The sequence below is a fragment of the Podarcis muralis genome, chromosome 2, assembly GCF_964188315.1.
Source record: "Podarcis muralis chromosome 2, rPodMur119.hap1.1, whole genome shotgun sequence".
Lineage (NCBI taxonomy): Eukaryota > Metazoa > Chordata > Lepidosauria > Squamata > Lacertidae > Podarcis > Podarcis muralis.
The window spans coordinates 61,434,167-61,453,757 of record NC_135656.1 but is presented as its reverse complement, the minus strand read 5'-3'; the positions used below and the strand labels follow the sequence as shown (position 1 = coordinate 61,453,757).

Below are 19,591 nucleotides of genomic sequence, written 5' to 3'. Positions count from 1 at the left end.
GTTAAGCATTTCAGCTTTGACATTATGTGGTCTTGACTTGGTAGCCTAACTGTGGAATCAACATATTGCTGCTGGTACCTTATTATGTAACATGACTTTTGACAGCAGGGTCTATTTCTAATGTTTGCCTGCTTCCAATGGCTAGAAAAACAAGATCCGTGTTTGATTATGGGAATAGATCTTTTCTTGTATAATGCTGGCATGCCTGGAGCTAATTGACCATTACTGATTGCGTATTATTCATTATTTTAGTTCATTTAACAAAAACAGGAAACTGCTGGAAGGTTTTGTCTTCCTTATTAAAACCCTGTCCCTGGCTAGAGGTTTCTTCCTCCCATTTTTGCTTGTTGGACATGTTGTAGGGTAGAGTTTTTCTTCAGCAGAGTGCATGATCTGTCACGAGTACTGGCATCTCCCACTGTTTGTTTTGTAGCTGGAAGATGATATTGTAGCCAAGCCAAACTATCTCAGCACAATGAAGAACTTTGCTCTGCAGCAGCCATCAGAGGAATGGATGATCCTGGAGTTCTCGCAGCTTGGGTTTATTGGTAAGGCTGCCTTCAACATTGCACCAACAGCACCTTCAGGTGCATTCTGCTTAGAGGAGAAACCTCTCCCAGTGGCATGTGCTTCAGTGCTGTGCCTAACTCTGCCTGCAGGAGAAAGGAAAGCACCATCCATGTTCTCAGTTGTGCTTCTTTTGGCACCAATGGAACACAAAAGTTGTGACAGTTGCACTCTGGCTTCCTCGAAACTCAACGCAGAACACAAAGAACATACAGCAAAGCCAGCCATCTCTAGTTTCACTTTGCTTTTTTGTGTGACACAAATGTTTTATTGATGTGGCTTGTTAAACAGGCCAAGCGTCTTAAGAGGCTCTAGTTACTAGTTGGGAGGAGCAGCTGGTTCATGTGCATGCTTGTCTTGTGGAGATGGAAAGAGAGAGGTGTTAAGCAGCCCTGTACAGGGAAGTTTTTAATGTTTGATGTCTTACTGTGTTTTAATTTGTTGAAGCCACCCAGAGTGGCTGGGGCAACCGAGTCAGATGGGCGGCATATAAATTTATTACTACCACTACTATGATGTTAAAACAGCAGAGATCCTTCACTGATTACAGGTGGGGAAAAACCAGTCTTTCATACCACTCCTATTTGGGCGGCAACAGTATTGGAAGGGATATGGGGGCACTGAATGCAACTGAATCAGGAACTGGACAGGTGGCCTTGAATGAAGCCTAACAGGAAAGGTTGCTTCAAACCTCCATTCCATTTAAGGAGCAGAGCAGAAATGGCTCATGGACTGACTGACTGACTGACTGACTGAATAAATAAATAAATTGCATTAGTAGTCTACCTTCCTTCAATAAGCTCAAGGTGGCTTATATAGTTGTCTTTCCCAATTTTTTTCTCACAACAACTCTGTGAAGTTGGTTGGACTGTGAGAGTAAGTGGCCCAAGGTCACCCAGTAGGCTTCATGGCTGAGTAGGTATTTGAAACCTGGTCTCCCAGGTTCTACTTCAACACTCCAGCTGGTATGCCACACTGGTTCTCTATAATTTAATCAAGGTTGGGTTAAGAAGTTTCCTCCTCATTCATTCATTTGCAGTGTTTCTGTACCGCTTTTCAATATCACCTGGGCCAGGGAGAGGGCTTGTCACTCTACTGATGCAGCAAGTGAGAAGGCCCTGCTCTGAGTGGGTGCTTATCTTGAAACAACAAATGGTACCCCAAGCAGGATCTCATTGGCAGGCCATTAAAGCATAAGGTGTGTGTTCGTTAGGTTCATTTGTAAGGAAAAATAAATGTTTCCAAAAGTTGTAGGAGACAGACCTAGTGCATTCTTCAAATGCAGGGATGGCTGGCTGACTGACCTCTGGCCCTGCAGATGTTGCTGAGCTACATCTCCAGCCCCAGGCAGTGAGCGTGGCCAGTCATCAGGGATGATGGATGTCATAGTTCAGCAACATCTGCAGGGCCACAAGTTAGCCACCACTGCTTCGATACTACATTTCTCCCTAGAATAGCACATATTGATTTTAGGCTGTGCCGGAGCAAATACAGTCCACTCTTATAAAGCCCTCACTGATATGAGGCATTAACTTTATTTACAGTGTCTGACCTCCTGCAAGGAGGTCAGAACATGTAGCAAAATGTACTTCTGGCCCGCAGACCACTGTTTGGAGAATAGACTGGCCCCTGAGAACCTAGAAGTTGGCCTAAAGTCTTGGTCAAGAGTTGTCTGTAAGAGCACGGCCATATGCAAGGGGTTAGCAGTGTGCCAGTATTAGATTCTGCTAATTGGCTCAGCATCAGCAGGCTGAATGCCTTTTTTAAAAGAAGTTCACATCTGTAGAGAATACTCCAGGGCAAGGAAAGGGTTGTTTCTCTGATCCAACATGCCTTTCTAATTTTTCTCTCTTGTCCACACTTTCAGGGAAGATGTTCAAGTCTTTGGATCTCAGTCTTATTGTGGAATTCATACTCATGTTCTATAAGGACAAGCCCATAGACTGGCTCCTGGATCATATCCTCTGGGTAAAAGTCTGCAACCCAGAGAAAGATGCAGTAAGTTAACCCCAAATTAGTTGAAATGGTCTCCTTCTAACTTATGCAGATGTGCCTTTTAACGAAATGATACTGAAATTATGCAGGGATTCTGCAGTGGGTCTTTTTTAAGGTATATTGAGTCTCTTTTAAATTAAAAACTGAATTCTGTAAAGGATGGAATCACTTGTGGAGATGTTAAGGAATTCTGGGTGCTGGCTGGAGGGGATACAATTTGTGGTTCCTAAAAGCTATTACAAGCCACAGAACTCCCTCTGGCATGCTGTTAGATGCTGCCCCAAACAAGAGTGTTCCTGGCACTGGAGAGAGATGGGCTGGTTTGCATTGCTTTGATGCAAAATGCTCTCCAATAAAAACACATCAAATAGTTGGGTGATGAAGTAATTCTTGCAACTGGATGCAAGGTAGTCAGAAGATAATCATTTGTGATATCATACTTAATGTTTGCTTATTTTTAAGAGACAACATTTAGTACCCAGAGTAAGACTCAGCTACTGCCTATCCCCTTGCCTGGTTCCAATCTACCTTTAGCACCCACACGTAGCCTTTTCTGGAACAAACAAAGCTTTTTCACTCACTCCATAGCACTTAACGCTCGGGGAAGACCAGCAGTTGCCACAGAAAGAAATATCTACTTTCCCAAAAGAGACACTTTGCTTCTGCTCAGCTGAGGCTGACTAATACCTGGTTTGCTGGGTGGACAGTGATTTTCCCTGGGCTGGGATCTGCCTTGTGGTTTGCTCTGTGTCAATATAATGAGGTGTTGCTGGTGTTTATCTTGTTTACAAGGCCTTGAACTAGAACATAGTTTCAATGTCACTGTGCATCCACCTTCGCTTGCCTTCCCCTTCCAAATTCCCCCCTCCTGCCCCCTGGCCTGCTTTCCAGGGGATCCTGAGAGCATCTAAATCATTGTCTATTTTAAAATGTAACCTAGTTCCAGCATAGATTTCTGGCTCCCACTCCTGCTGCTTGCCTGATTAACTCTGCACAACAGTCTTTTAAACCAGACTTGCTCTTGTAAATCCTGCTGTGTAGAATCAAATTGGTAACTTGTAGGATTTGTCTCCTTGATTGAAAGTTTGCCTGACCTGAGGTTTAGTGGTGAAATGCTTTGCCTGATCTGAATATCTCTTCCTTTTGTCTGAAAACCAACTTTTAGAGTTCACCCGCTGTAGCTGCTTTCATTAGCTGCATCGGTAACAACAATAAGAAGGCACAAGGCAGAGAGTGGAACCGCTCTTGACTGCTGTGTCCCACTTAACATCAGGCGGGAAGGAGCCCTTTGCTAGCTGCATTCAGGAATTCTCTCATGAGTGGAGCCAGGTTTTTAATTTTCTAAAGTAATGAGAGCTGGATTAGGGGATTATCTTGGAGCAGGGCTTCAGGGAATATGTCTGCAATACCAAGTGTTGCAGGTAGTACAAATGGTTTTGCGAAGCAACCTGTGTCTGTGAGAGAGGGCTGTCTCAAGGGGCTCCTTCTTACACATATTAGGTAGACAGCTATATTGGCAGTGGAACCACAGGTGACTGCCATTCCTAAAATGTGCGAGTTCTTGGTCTTAAAAAGGCCTACCCAGCAGGATTTGTGAGTTCTATTGTTATTGTTTTCTGTTATATTTGTTTAATAATTTCCTAGCTAAAGATTAATTTAGCACCTCACATTGATAAGAATGTACATCCAGACCACCACTTCTTGGGACCAGCCATAAAGTAGGTCACACCTCAAGAAACGAGGTGTGAATGCAAACGTGTGGCAGACAGAATTTTTGTAGGGGACAAAAATGGGGCAGGGGTAGGTGATGCCTTAAAAAATGGTCAGAGAGTGACATGGTGGTTTGGGCAGATTTCATTTTGCTTTGTCTTTTGCTGCCCTAGTCCTCCTAATGGTTGCATGTTCTCCTTCACATAAAATTGCAGGCTAAGATTTTAAATATGTTTTCCTTAATAAATGCTGGCATCAGGCAACCATACCTTTTATACACCCGTTTGCCATTTGCCTCATGAAAGGGAGGCAGGGCAAGGCAGTGGGGAATGACCTTGGGAAAAGATAACAAAATAGTATTCTTAAGTAGGCAGCTTTAGCTTATTCTAAAAGAAATTACCAAGTGAAATGAACAAGATGAATTGGCGCAAGGGTTCAGCGGCATACACCTACAGACTTTTAAAAGAGAAAAAAGCCTCTAGTGATGGAGGAGGAAGGGTTGATAATGAGTAGACGAGAAACAGCTTCAGACTTGCATCTAGACAAATTTTGTACTTTAGGAAGGTGGTGGTAGAAGTGAAAGTGGTATTAGGTGCAGATTATACCTCCTTTTCACAGTACTATAAGTAAAATAATAGTCTGCGCATGTGCCAACGTCAAAAGCTTATTTGCTCAGCGCTTAGTTTCTCCTTCATGCCTATGTGTCTCTATTCTTCATAAGTCTCCTACGTGCAGCATATTTTCATTCACAAATGTATTCTCAAACTCTCCCAGGTGACAGAGTTGGGCAGAGGATTTTTTTGTTTTTAAGAAAAAGTGCCGCAGACTTGCTTGGTACCACTCTAGAGTTGATCAAAATTTTCTCTTTTACAAACTGGTGGTAGAAACAGAAGGTGGCTCAGTTTCCTCTTAGCTGTGTAGAGACAAAATGAGACAGTTGCAATGAACATCAGCAAAATAGTATTTTATGAACAAAGAATGCAAACATATGAAGTTGGGAGGAAGGCCCATGATTTATCCCGACAGCTAGTTAATTAATTTAACAGTAATGACACATTCATGAGACTACACCAACCAGAAGGTCATAGCGTCCTGCTGCCCAAGGCTGCCTCTTTCCCGCCTCCTTCCCATTCCCTGACTCTAGCAGGTTGCTAGAGATCAACAATACATTGCTACTCAGGCTCCATATAAACAGCCAAGCATGTATCAACAAAACGAAGGGCAAACATGCGTGCACAAGTTTATATGTTTATACTAATCATTATGTTCCTAGTGAGATCCTAACCCGTCTAGCAACCTGGCTCAGTTGAAATCCAGGTAAAGAACACATTCCTGAGCTGTACTTCATTCTGACTCACTAGTGGTGACACCAGAATTGAGCTGGACAGCTGATCTCAATCCATATCCATCATCTTTTAAACATTTTTAAGAAGTTGCAATACCAGTCAAGGGAAGATAGTGGTCCACTTGGAACTAGACCTTCATACCAACTTTGATGTAGATGAAAGCATACCTGTTTTAAGTGTGGCAGAAACATTTTATACACACATTTGCTGCATTCTGAGGTATTTGTTTTCAGGGTAGTAAATATGTATTCAAAATACTTTCACAACACTTAGGCTGTGTACACACTATACCTTTAAAGCATATTCAAAGCACATTCTATCTCTCAAATAATTCTGGGCATGGTCGTTTGTAATTCTGTGTAGGGTAAACTACAGGGCCAAGAATTCTTTGAGGGATAGAATGTGTTTTAATGTGCTTTAAATGTAATAGGAAGGATTCAAATTACAGTCATACCTCGGAAGTCAAACAGAATCCGTTCCGGAAGTCCTTTCGACTTCCAAAACATTCAGAAACTTAGTTGCGGCTTCTAATTGGCTGCAGGAAGCTCCTGCAGCCATTTGAAACCACAGAAACCCTGCCGGACATTCGGCTTCCAAAAATAGTTTGCAAACCAGAACAATCACTTCCGGGTTTGTGGTGTTCAGGAGCCAAAATATTTGAGAACTAAGCTGTTTGAAAACCAAGGTGCGACTGTAGTGCAGTGGCAGTTTTTTAGTCAGTGCAAGCATTTCAGCTTGCCCCATGGAACAATACTCTCTCTCTCCCTCTGCTCCACTCTTCTGGGGTTGTCTCAACACTCCCCAGAGCCCATTTCTGGAGGTTTACAGGAGAGAAGCCCTGTTGTGCTAGCAGGAGCACTGGTGCTGGCTTCTTCTAGTGCAGGGGCAGGGGCCAGCAACCTTTTTCAGCCGTGGGCCGGTCAGGACCACATGGTGGGCCGGACTATATTTTTTTGGGGGAAAGGAATGAATTCCTATGCCCCACAAATAACGCAGAGATGCATTTTAAATAAAAGGACACATTCTACTCGTGTAAAAACACTCCGCAGGCCGGATTTAGAAGGCGATTGGGCCGGATCTGGCCCCCGGGCCTTAGGTTGCCTACCCCTGCTCAAGTGGGACTCATTAGCTGAATCCCACCCATTGTGTGTACACAGCCTTAGGGCGAGGAAGGAAACAGCACCTTAAGTGTGGTTTGGACATGCCTTCTTTGAAGTCACTTCTTTCACACTTACAGTTAAAAAGTCACTAATGGCAAACTTGACTGAAAGTGGTTAACCAACCTATTTCCTACTTTGTGCTTCCTCCTAAGCAGGAAGCACAAATCTTGATTTTTATATATATTGTTATTGTTATTATTATTTTATTTTAGAAACATTGTGACAGACAGAAGGCAAACCTGAGGATACGCTTCAAGCCCTCACTCTTCCAGCACGTAGGAACCCACTCCTCCCTCGCTGGTAAAATACAGAAGCTGAAAGTGAGTATGTGACGTCATAGCACTGGGAAAGTGCATCCCTATGCGTTGGGCAAATTTATATGTAAAATGTGATAAGTTTTCAAATATGTGTAGCAGTTTAGGCAGGGAAAGCAGGTGCTTTCAAATGCAGGTGCCTTCCCTAGGGAAGAGAGGTCAGTTGTGCTGCTTCTGCAGAGAAGGAGTGGATGCTTCACTGACAGAGTATGAAAGAAATTGTTAATGGCTTGGAAGCAAAGGCGAGGCATCGGGGTCAGGAGCCAAGGGAACTGGAGCATGGCAGGTATCAACTCTGATTAATAGCTGCTAGCCAGCGTTCAGCAGCTATGTGTTGCAGCAGCTTTAAAAGCCTCATATCAGCAGTGTTCTTTGGGAAGTGAGTCTGGGCAGAGGACAGGAACGCCATGCAAACATTCAAGAGTTGTACTAGTTTCAGTGAGCTCTACCAAAACTACAATCTAAAGATCTAGTTCTGGGATTCTTAAGTTTCTCTCTCTCTCTCTCTCTCTCTCTCTCTCTCTCTTTCTTTCTTTCTTTCTTTCTTTCTTTTCCACCCTTTCCCAAGGAGAGGACTCAGGAGAGAGGGGTATTGCCAGAGGCATCACAGAAATAGGGAGTTTTGAGGATAGATTTGAAGACAGCGTGAGAAGGGCAATGTTGCATGTGTTCTTGGAAGGGAGTTCCAGGCATGTGGGGCAATGTGAGAGAAAGGGCAGACAGAAGTTGGGGTGGGGTGGGAGGGAGGGAGTTTGAAGAGCAACAGTTATGCAAACTAATATTTGCTTATTTGTCTGTTTCTCTTTGCTTTATGTATACCCCTTAAAGATTTATTTATTTATGATTAAGAGGATTATATATCTTTTTCTAAACAAAACTAATAATAAACAGTCTTAGTCAGGGATATATTGACATACAAGCGTGGAAAGAAAAGGGGAGCCAAGGCCATGGCGTGCTTTTGAAGATAAGAGTGAGGGGTTTGTGCTGGATCCCAGGGTGGACAGGAGGCCAGTGCTGATATTTAAAGAGAGGCATCACATTGTCTGAGAGACTGGAGTGATGAGAGAGGTGAATGATAGAAATGAGGGGCCTGAGCAGTGACAACTGAAGCCCAGCAAGGAAAAGATACAAAGGCAGGAGATGACTGGATTGTGAACCAGAGTTTCTTGCTGGGGTGTATTTTCACCATGTGCAGGCAGAAGTGACATGACTTTGGTGATGGACTGAATATACAGAGGGAGCAAAGCGGAGGGAGAGAACAGAGATAAAGCTAAGGTTTTTTGAAGCCCAAACAGCAGCCTGGATGGTGATGATGTTCATTGGCTCAGGGGATACAGAAGGAGAGTGAGGCTAGGGAGGAAAGATTTAAAGCCCCCTTAATTAAAGCAGCCCCACCACTGCCCATGCATCAGAATAGCAGTATTTCCATAGAAGTGCAATGGGAGTAGGAAACACAGTTTTATATAGTTTGAATTGTTTTGCTTTTACCTTGCATGTTGAGGACAAAGATTTTGGAAAGCAAGCGCTTCGAAAAGAACACGTCAACCCTCCTGCAGAAGTTAGCACCAGTCTGAAAACCTACCAGCACTTCTCCTTAGAGAAAGCGTATCTGAGGGAAGATTTCTTTTGGGCATTTACCCCCACGGCGGGTGACTTCATACGCTTCCGCTTCTTTAAGCCCCTACGCATTGAACGGTGAGTATATGGAGATTTGTGGAGGAAGATTAGCTTGACATTTAAAAGTCACTCATCCCCTCTCCCCTGTGGTAGAACAAGAGTTCATCTGAAAGGCAGGTTGCATCTCATCCACTCATCGCCCTGCTTCTCCCACATACGGCCTTTTAGCTTTCAGTTCTGCCTGCACAGCCTTACAGATAGTAAACTAAAGCACAGATGAAATTAATTGGCTTTTTCAGTTACAAAGGGAATTCTACCCAAGTCTCAGTGGTGCCCAAGTCACCTAGACCCCATCCTGCTTTCTAACAGGGTATGCTTAATTAGGTTTTGTTTGTTTTTGGTTCCGATACCATTGTCAATCATGTGTAGCGCTTTCATGAAAGTTCAGCCAGTCTGTGTGTGTTTCCTCCCTTTAGTGGCTCTATGACTGAGGTTTTGCCTCATTTTGATACCACTAAGAAATATTCATCTACAATAGGAATGAGGAACCTGTGGCTCTCCAGATGTAACTAGACTCCAAATCCCATCAGTCCCAGCCATTGATATGAGGCTCGTGAGCGGGAGAATTCTATTGCACTCATGTCTTGCTTGTGAGCTTCCCATAGGCATTGGGCTGGCCCCTCTGAGAGCATAATGATAGGCCAAGCAGGGCTTTTGTGGTCCAGCGGTCTCTGGAGGGCCACAAGTTGCCATTCCAGGGGAGGAATTAAATGTAGTGCTGAGTTTATTGCATCAGCTTGCCAGACAGAATGATCTCCCTTCTCCGTCCCCCATGTGCTGGTCTAGGGGTTCCCCTAACACACACACTCCAGACAATTTAGGAAGGTGGTGGGAGGTGAGAGGGCAAAAAGTCCTATTGTGCTAGCAGAAGAATCTTGCACTGGCTTCTACTAGCAGAACTCATGAACTGAATCTGGCCCCTGGTCTACAACTTAAATCATGTGCAGGAATTATGGGGGAAATTGAATGCGGTATGTAGAAGTCCATTGGTTTGTCTGTTAAATTTCCCTGAGCATTTCATGTCCAGGGTGGGTGGGTGTTCTCCCTCTCCCTCTCGATTTGTTAACACGGGAATGTCTTGTGTGTGTGGCTTTATCCTTCCAAGAATCCGTTCAGGAAGCACAAGGAGTCACTTCTTACTTTTCCAGCTTGGTATCACTGAATAGTGAACTGTTCTCATCACAGGAGTAGATAATTGCACTTCTTACTGATATTCATTCATATGCGATGGAGTGCTTAATTTGCAAGTGCAATCAAACAATCAACCCATAATTCGTTGTTTGTGCACTTAGAGCCATCTTTCTCGCAAATGCGGCTTTCTGTGGGAAGAGAGGCCCCTCTTGGGTGAGCTTATGCCTGGTGGGGTCCTTCTGTGTTATACCCCCCATGAAGCTGTGCATTCATTGCTGGTTCCTGCCCCACAGGTTTTTCTTTCGCAGTGGCAATATTGAACACCCTGAAGACAAGCTCTTCAACACAACTGTGGAAGTGTTACCTTTTGACGTAAGTTTACTGAGCTTACCATAGGAGTTCAGGTGAGGGGGGAGACCAAGGTTTAGGAGATTATAACCCAGATTTTTGTTGCTTTGTGGTTGGATACCATGAGAAGAATATGTATGGGGTCAATGGGCTTAGCAATGGAAGCTTCTGAGAAGCCTGTGCCACCTAATCTGAATTCAAATTCTAATTCCTGAGGCATTTTTCCAAAGCCTAGGAACAAGCCTGCTTATTCATTCTCTATTTAAAGTACACTACCTATGGCAGGAAGAAGGTAGTCCTTACAAGGTATATTTTAATAGACTTTTTTTTTGGGGGGGGGGGTCCTTGAAAGCATAGAGAAGGTCTTCCAGCAACCAAGTATGCTAGAGTAATTCTGTGTCTCTGAAAAAGTAAACATTGCCTGATGTTTTATGACCATAGTGGTTTAAAGTGTACCCGCAGCAGGCTGCCTAAATCCTTCTTGCTGGCTTTTTGCAAAGATTGCCTCTTTTCCTGCACAGAGTCTCCAGTCAGATAAGGAAGCCCTGCAGGAGGGAAGAGCAACAGCATTCAAGTACCACAGGACACCTGACGGCTACATACAGATAGGTAAATTGCTGGTTCAAGGCAAACAGCAGCCTGCTGGTTGTGGATAATGCACTGTGGTATGTTGCTGTTCAGATAACACAATTAGGCAGAGAGTGATTGCATGGAAGGTTTCAGGGGTGGGAGACAAGCTTATCTTGAATTCATTAGCATCCCCCACTCCACCCTTGACCTGGAATTTAGAGTGAAAGTCATTCACTCAGAACACACATGACATTTTTGTCATTTTCCCAAGGGTTAGAATTTGCATATGTCTTCATTTTAAAGACTTTGCTGAGGTGGATTTTCTTGGCTAACACTGTGCAAATGCAAATGTTGACAACACTGCAGAGGTCAAGAAATACGGATAAACCTGAAGGACGGAAAGAACAGCTTGATTATACAGTTAATCTCAAATTGTTCTTTGGGGCAGTAAAAAAAGAAAAGAAATGAAATGAAAAGTGTTTTCTCTTTAGTTCTCTTCTTAAGCACATTGATGTGTGGAATCAGTGAAGCCTGTTCTCATGTGGCGTCTTTTTATGATTGGAGTTTTGGCGCTCAGTGGCAGAAACCATTTACTGATCCTGCTGCTCTTTCTGGGCAGCTTCCAGCATCATCTCCTCTGCCTACTTGCTTTCTGAAAACAATTGCAGGAACTAGGGGAGCAAATGGTGACAGGTTTACATCTTCCTGCCTGTAGGAATGGTATCTTCTTGTGGGTCTGAAACCCTACTCTGAGCACTTTCCACATGTGCCAGCCAGTGGCTGTGTCATGGTTGCTTTGTTACCGGTTGTTTCTGTTTTTTTAACAAGTCGAAAACCATGCTAGGGGTTGGACTTAGATTATGTACTTCTGGGCCCAGTAACTTTCAGGTCTCACTGAGCATCTGTGTGTCTGGGATTGGGGGAAGGAGGACATGGAAGAGGGATGTTTTGGATTTGAAAAGTTACAATACCTCCAGGGAATAAGCAAAAGCAAAAGGAAGCAGGAGCTGTAACATCAGAAGCGGTCCTCAGCTTATGCAGTTATTTTGTGTGAATCAGAGAATTCCTTGATTGTTGAGAGGCACAAGCTATAGCTGAGCAAGTATCATAGCTGCACCTTGTAAGCAATCTGTGCATTCTTGTTGCTAGAATGGCTTAAGCCTCATTTAGCACCAAGTCTGAGGCTGCGTACACATTAGTGGCTTAAAATGAAGCAAAGTCATTCTTCCCTGCCACTTTTCCAAGTCATATTTGCACATTTCTGTACCAGAGGTATGTCTTCACCCAAAGTGCATTAGCTGTTTGGTTTTGCTGTGCCTTCAAACCCCATTTACGAAGCTGTGATCTGCACATGCCCAGCCCAGAGGGTTTGCAGTCCTCTTGAAAACAGGCTGTTTTGGAATTTGAATATGATTTATGAGCACAAAATACATGTGAACTAAGTCCATATGTATATTTAGTTGTCTGTCTCTTTAAAATGCCCTTGAGTAGGTATCCAGTCCTTTCCTGGCCACTGCTCACGTGTAATTTAAAGTCTCATTGAAGTGGCCTTTGGGGAACGTTAAGAGAAATAAGTTGAGAGTGGGAAGAGTTTTAAGTGGTGGCAGGAAAAATGGAGACTCTAGCAGCGCAGGAAAGGCTTTGCAGAATTTGGTGGACTTTTGAAGGCAGAGGAGGTGACTAGCTGGATAAGACAGGAAGTGCTTTTCCAGGCCTAGGAAACTCCATGATAGCTGCAGCAGGAGAGGGCAGCCAAAGTGGGATGATGTCACAATGTCCTTGTGCAAAACAGGGAAAGCAAGGAGAGAAGCAGAGGCAAATAAGAGAGTCTGCATTCCATGCCAGAGCTAGAAGCTTGGATTTGAAGTACAAAACAGCAGGGTACCAGCGTTCACTTGAGGAGAGAGGTGACAGGATTGCACAGGGTGTGACAGGTGGGTGGAGAAATTTTACCAAAGCTGTTTCTAGTTGACACGAGAAAGGAAAGACTGCAGGCATATTGATCAGGACAAGACGTTACAGTAGACTTGGAGAGACAGGAACTGGTCGCAAATGATAATTTTAGCAGAGAGAAAATAATTGATTTGGGAGATGTTGAAGAGGAAAAAGAGGCAATGCATGGTAATGGCTGGGTAGCAGAAAGAGAGAGGCAAGAATATTATTCCCTGCTGCTTTTAAGATGGCTACTCATTTAATGCAGGCATAGATTTCAAGAGTACATCATATCCATACATATCTTCAGTTAGCAAGGGCAAATCTGTGGATCAAGAGCTGTTTCCCCTTCAAATGTGCAGAAGTGGGAATAGTCCTTTACCAGAAGCCAGGGGCGTAGGAAGGGGGGGGCGATGCGGACGGGCTGCCCTGGGTGCCCTCACTGAGGGGGGTGACATTTGGCATGCCACCCACCCGTGACTCCCAATTCTACCCCGAGCTGTCGGGGGAAGGGGGGAGCTGCGCCGCTTTGCCGGAGGCATTCCCCCCTTCCCCCTTTGTTTTGACAGCTTGGGGGAGGCTTGGGAGTCGTGGGCAGGTGGCGCGCCAAATGTCTGCCATGGGCGGCTTGCTCCGCCACTGGCTGCAGGGCACCTGAGTGGCTATCCTGCACCTGGGAGGTCACCCTCTGTGCCACGCCCCCCTCAGGAGTGCACCTGCCCTGGGCAGCACAGCCATATGCTCCGCCGCTGCCAGATGCCACTTCTATGCATAGTGCTAAGAACAATTTGTTTATTTAATAGTTTTGTACAGTTACAGGAACATATGCAACTACAAAAATGCCTGGAAGCAATAAAATAACATGCAGATGAAACTAACAAATTGTTTGCATGAAAGTTTGTGTCCTTCACAACTGTGTTGTATGTATATACAAGCTTATGCCTTGCATGTAAAAGGCACCAGGTTCAGTCCTTGCATCACCAGTTAGCAGGGATCAGGTAGCAGGTAAAAGGCCTGTGATTTTGTGTGTGTGTCAGAAGATTCACATGTATTTTTTATTCTGGTTTTTGTGCCAAAGTACAAGATGCCAGGAATAAAGTGGCTCTTACATTATGAACTGCAGGTAGCAGTAACTATGAGGATTTGTTGTTATTGTTTAGTCATGTCCGACTCTTCGTGACCCCATGGACCAGAGCACGCCAGGCACTCCTGTCTTCCACTGCCTCTCACAGTTTGGTCAAACTCATGCTGGTGGCTTCGAGAACACTGTCCAACCATCTCGCCCTCTGCCGTCCCCTTCTCCTTGTGCCCTCCATCTTTCCCAACATCAGGGTCTTTTCTAGGGAGTCTTCTCTTCTCATGAGGTGACCAAAGTATTGGAGCCTCAGCTTCACGATCTGTCCTTCCAGTGAGCACTCAGGGCTGATTCCTTCAGAATGGATAGGTTTGATCTTCTTGCTGTCCATGGGACTCTCAAGAGTCTCCTCCAGCACCATAATTCAAAAGCATCAATTCTTCGGCAATCAGCCTTCTTTATGGTCCAGCTCTTACTTCCATACATCACTACTGGAAAAACCATAGCTTTAAAGAAAACCATAGCTTTAACTATGAAGATTAGAGCCCTGCAAATAAAGCCTAGCAACTAGGAGATTGTGCTACAAATTGAGAAATCACTCCTTCAAGCATCACCCCTGTCATTTTGGCAAACTGCTCTTCTCTCAGCCTCAGCCATATGGCACAATACTAACTCTGATTTGCAGGCTTGTGGCAAGTACGGCAATAGAGTATACACAAAGAACACGGAGTGTTAGAAAGTGAAAGGGGACATGGTAGAAGTTTGTAAAATTATGCATGGCATGGAGAAAGTGGATATAGAAGTGTTTCTCCCTCTTTCGTAACACCAGAACTCATGGACATTTGATGAAGCTGGATGTTGGAAGAGTTGGGACAGATGAAAGAAAGTCCTTGTTCACACAGTGCCTAGTGAACTATGGAACTCACTGCCACAGGAGGCAGTGATGGCCATCAACTTGGATGTCTTTAAAAGATTAGACAAATTAATGGAGGGCAAGGCTATTGGTGGCTAATAGACATGATGGTTATATTCTACCTTCACTGTTGGGGGCAGTGTGTCTCTGATTACCACTTTCTGGGTAATACAGACAGGCAGAGTGGTGTTGCTCTCATGTCCAGCTTGCAAGTTTCACACAGGTATGTGATTGGCCCCTGTGAGAACAGGATGTTGGACTAGATGGGTCCTGGGTCCAGCAGGCTCTTCTTATTTTCCTAGGATTCCTAATGCCCTTTGAGGACACTCCTTTCCTTTCCTTTCCTTCTCCCTCCAGATTTCCATTTACATCAACAACAAGCAATGCTTTTTTTAGCAGTAACTCGCCAGAACTCAGTTCTGGCACCTCTTTTTCTAGAAAAAATAGCACTGACAACTGGCACTCTCCATGTGCCATCTTACGTGGGATGTTGCATGTGTGTGTAGGGGCACCCCCTTTATGTTACGGATAGTGCCGTTTTCATTACATAAGGATCAGTACACAGAGAATGAATACACTATTTGTGTGTGAGAAAGAGAATGAGAGTGAGAGATTATAATACACGATAAAGCAGTGCCACCTACTGGACAGCTGCAGCTTTGCAAAGCATAAAAACATGGAACTAAATACAGTGGCACCTCGTCTTGTGTCCGCCTCGTCGAGCACCCATTCCGTCGAACGTCCGCAGCAAACCCAGAAGTACCGGAACGGGCTACTTCTGGGTTTGCCACATGCACAGATGTGCAAACTGCTCCGCACGCAGATGTGGCACTTTCGCTAGCATCCTTTTGGCCAGCGACTGGGGCTCCAGAATGGATCCCGGTCACAAAACGAGGTACTACTGTAGTCCTTTAAGTTTCTTCAGGGGAGGGAAGATTTGACATTTGCAGCCATTCACACTACAACTTAGTGTAGTGATATTGTTTGGTGGTCTGTAACTGTCATGTTTATGTCTTGTTTGGATGTTGCTTCCACCTCCAGAAAGCTACTATTTGGGGACTGCTAGTATGGAGGTCAGACATTGTGCTCCCTCATCATGTAATGTATTAAGAATAAGAGTTCTCAAGAACTCTTTTTAAAACAGATGTCAATAGCCACATCCTTCCTCTCGGGCAATATGGTATTTTCTTTCAGAAAAAAACCTTTGTGTGTCTACAGGGCATAACTCATTCACAAAGTCATTCTTACTACTACATATTTGTTAGCTCTGTTAAAAAGGGAAGAGGTCAGTGTGTAAAAATTAGGCAGGAGGGGAAGCCAAACCCAGGAGGCTGTCTGCATTTGAAACATCTACACTGAGCTAGCATCTACACAGGTTCATCACTGTGGCATTTTAATGTTAACATGACCACGCCAGGCTTGCCGTACATATTTTGGGTGATAAGTGGCCCATGACAGAGAATAACCCTACAGGAAGTAGGGCAATAATATTGTGTGACATGCTCATCACTTGAAAATCCAGTCATGCGATTTCACACAAGGCGTGGTTTTTATAAACCAGGTCAGCTTGTAGAACAGTGGGTAGGAAACGTTTCCTCATGAGCACGCTCCCCTACAGCCAGTCACGCAAACTGAAAAGAGGCGTCCGTTTTACATAGCTCCATTGACTTCTTTGAAAGAGGGAGATGGTGGCTTAGGAGCCACAGCAGTTACCATGACTGACTGTATCTCACATTGCAAGCAGCGCCCCTTTGTTTGAGCACAGAGGCTCCAGTGCATGCCATGACATTTCTAGGCATGACTGCATATGCTGGAGCCAGCCTGCAGAAATGACTCTCACCATGGAGAGCTGAGCGTGCAGTGGTGTTGCTGCCACTAAGAGGAACTGAGAGTTGTCCTGAAGTTTTTTTCTTCGTCCATTGTGCAGGCTCTTTTTCAAAGGGCATTGCTGAAGGAGAAGTGGACCCTTCCTTTGGGCCTCTAGAAGCAATACGGCTAACCATCCAGACTGACTCTCCCGTATGGATCATCTTGAGCGAGGTAATATGTTTTCCTGGGGAAAGCCCCTTTATAAGGGTGGTGATTACAGCAGCTCCCACTTAACCTTTCCGCCAACTGATCTGTCTAGGCGGGACAGGGAAAGAAAGTTCTTGAAAGATACAGTGCCCGTTTAGGGCCATTGCCTGCAATGCCCCAGACAATTCTATCTGGGGCACAGTGGGGAATTTTAAAATTGTGGCTTGTAACTGCCAGGGGCTGAGCACAGATGCCAGTTGGCAATGCAACCTGCCGGGGATTCTCTGGGTCTTTCCCCAGGCATGCATTCGGTAAGTAACCACAGTAATTGACCACAGCCCTCCACAGAGACAGGCTTAGCTTCCTGACAACCACCTTCGCAGGAGCTGTCCCCCACCCCCCACAACTCAAGAGACCTATCTCCCAAAGCCAGAAAGGAGAATGTATGTTGCTTAGGAAATAAAACACACTTTGGTGCTCAGGTGAACAGGAGTGGTTTGCTTATTTGGTGGTTGCATGGGGCTTGTGAGGTGATGCAAACAGATTTGGTGAAATAGAAGCTGGGTAGTCAGATCCTCTGGGCAGCAGTTGCATCCGCCTACAGCTGTGATTTTAAGTCTCAACTGTGAAATCCCTCCCATTTCCGACAGAGGTTTCATGCTGTGATTTGCTTCAGGTGCGGTTGTCCAGAAGAGACAAAACTCTTTTCTCTTGCACTTGGCATTAATTAATAGGGCAATATTCTAGAAGAGAAAAACAGATTTGCCAAGCTCTGACCTTTTTCTGTTGTTTTGCTAATCCCATGTACTTCCAGATATTCCTGAAGAAAGCTGATTGAACTTCAAGACACAGGGATAATGCACAACGTGGCTGTCAGCTCTTCCCCTCTTCTTCCTCTTGTCTATGAAACTGCAGACAGCAGAATAGGAGCAGCCTAGTCAAAGGTGCCTGCTGAAGGGCACCTGCTGCTCCCAGAACAGGAAGAAAATGTTGGTGGTGAAACTTGGCAGGGCCTTAAGGGTTTCTGGACCACATTTACCGGGAGAAGAGAAGCATTTTTCATGCACAGGTGCTGGACTGTATTTTAAAAAATGAAGCACTAGTGCTGGCCTATCTTGGATCCAGCTGCTTCTGCAGCTACAAAAAGAAGACCTTGGAGACTAACTTTCCGTGTAAAAGATTTGTTCTCCCCCCTTCCTTTGAGCAAGGACCACACACTATTCCCATGCCTCTTCCTCTTCCCCCCACCCCCATCCCTGGCCCCTTGGGTGTTGATTCCTGAATGTATCACTAAAGGGTGCATTTAGAAATACGGGTTTAAGGACTATGAAGGCTAACTGCGAGGGCAGCTCCACTGTCAAGCGAAGCACTGATGCATCTTGGGAGCAAAGCAGACTGCACCTCCGGCCCCACGTGTGTAAGTAAAAGCAGTTGCTCCAGACTAAAGCTGAGGATTAAATATGAGGGGTAACTGGTCTGGGGTGGGAGGGAAGGGATGTATGGAGGGAACAGAATGGCAGGGAAATGGAAAACCACACTGTGCCTGCCAGGGTTGTACATGTGCCCTTCATACAATAAGAGTTCCTGTCGAAGTCTCCAGTGTCTTCATGCCTTGAGAATGAGTGCTAAAGTCCATCCTTTTAAATCCATATCTGTTATTTACTGGTTGGTGTGAATTTTGGAGAAAAATAAACCATGTAGGCCAGTCCTCAAATGGTAGGGATTAGAGTAATTTAAAACAAAAAACCCCCAATGTCTCTAGCTATACACTGGAATGCGTTATACTACTTTAATGTGCTGTATTTTTTATTATTGGATACATTTGATTTTTAAGTATATCTATATAAAATATATATATTAAAATGTGCACTGTAAAATTTTAATTCAACTTAAAGTTGCATGTTTTATTTTACTGGCTCTTTCATTAATTAGGAAAGTCAAAGGCAAAGCGTGATTTTATAGGGCTATTAAAGTAAGACATGCTTTCTGTACAGACACAGCTAAGACAGATTTTGCAATGGGGAGGATTTCTATTTAAACCAAAACCTACGGATACTTCCTCTACACAGTAACCTATTTAACACACTGGCCCTTAACGTCGTCAAACTTGCATGTTCTCCTCCTTTATCACAGGTATTCTCCATGCGATCCATTAGTGAACTCACAATGGTAGTAGGTTCCCTTTGATGGATAGCGCTGTGCACAAATGCAAGCAAAAGGGTGCAAAATAGTTCTGACCAAATCCAAGGCTGCCTTCCCACAGGCACTGAAGCTCACCACTGAGGCATAAATAAAAGCAGCATTGTGGTTTCCAACTGGAGCACAAAGTACAGCCATTTTGCATGGAGGAAGGTCCTGCGATATTGGAGAGTTGCAGCCACACAGAAGACATTACTGAGTTAAATGTATTGTATAAGGCAGCCACATGTAAGCAAAGGTTCAAGCAAAGGAAAAGGTTGATAGAAAACCTTAAGGGGGGGGGGGGGAGAAAAGCTCCAAAACAAACTGAAATTCAACAACATCCAAAAGACCACAGGTTAGCCCTCACCCTTACCAGAGATAGTAAGTTCTTGCTTCAGACAGGAATTCACTATGAGTTGACAGCTTGGTTATGACAGATACTGTTTAGAAACCATCATGTTGGAGCAGAGTTTCTGAGAAGCAAACTTGGCTGGCCATGTCAGAGCTCACTGATGACTCCCAAAACTTGCTGGCACATACAAATAATTGTTACTCTAAATCTCTTGCTCACTCTCTCCTACCAGTTGAAGTTGACCCAATGTCACTTTTAATGTAAAAGCTGTTGTAACCACAACACAGCTAAGAAAATGTAGAAG

General features: G+C 44.4%; 1 protein-coding gene across 1 annotated transcript in view; it reads left to right on the top strand.

Moving 5' to 3' along the window:
• Window positions 1-18,482, top strand: part of MGAT4B (alpha-1,3-mannosyl-glycoprotein 4-beta-N-acetylglucosaminyltransferase B) — a 73,727-nt gene extending 55,245 nt beyond the window's left edge. Inside the window, exons 8-15 of the mRNA XM_077924602.1 lie at window positions 434-548; window positions 2,435-2,565; window positions 6,991-7,098; window positions 8,594-8,787; window positions 10,194-10,272; window positions 10,770-10,857; window positions 16,666-16,778; window positions 17,569-18,482. Of these exons, the coding sequence (XP_077780728.1) occupies window positions 434-548; window positions 2,435-2,565; window positions 6,991-7,098; window positions 8,594-8,787; window positions 10,194-10,272; window positions 10,770-10,857; window positions 16,666-16,778; window positions 17,569-17,592 (852 nt within the window). The 3' untranslated portion in view covers window positions 17,593-18,482. The remainder of the gene's footprint in view (window positions 1-433; window positions 549-2,434; window positions 2,566-6,990; window positions 7,099-8,593; window positions 8,788-10,193; window positions 10,273-10,769; window positions 10,858-16,665; window positions 16,779-17,568) is intronic.
• The last annotated feature ends 1,109 nt before the right edge of the window (window positions 18,483-19,591 follow it).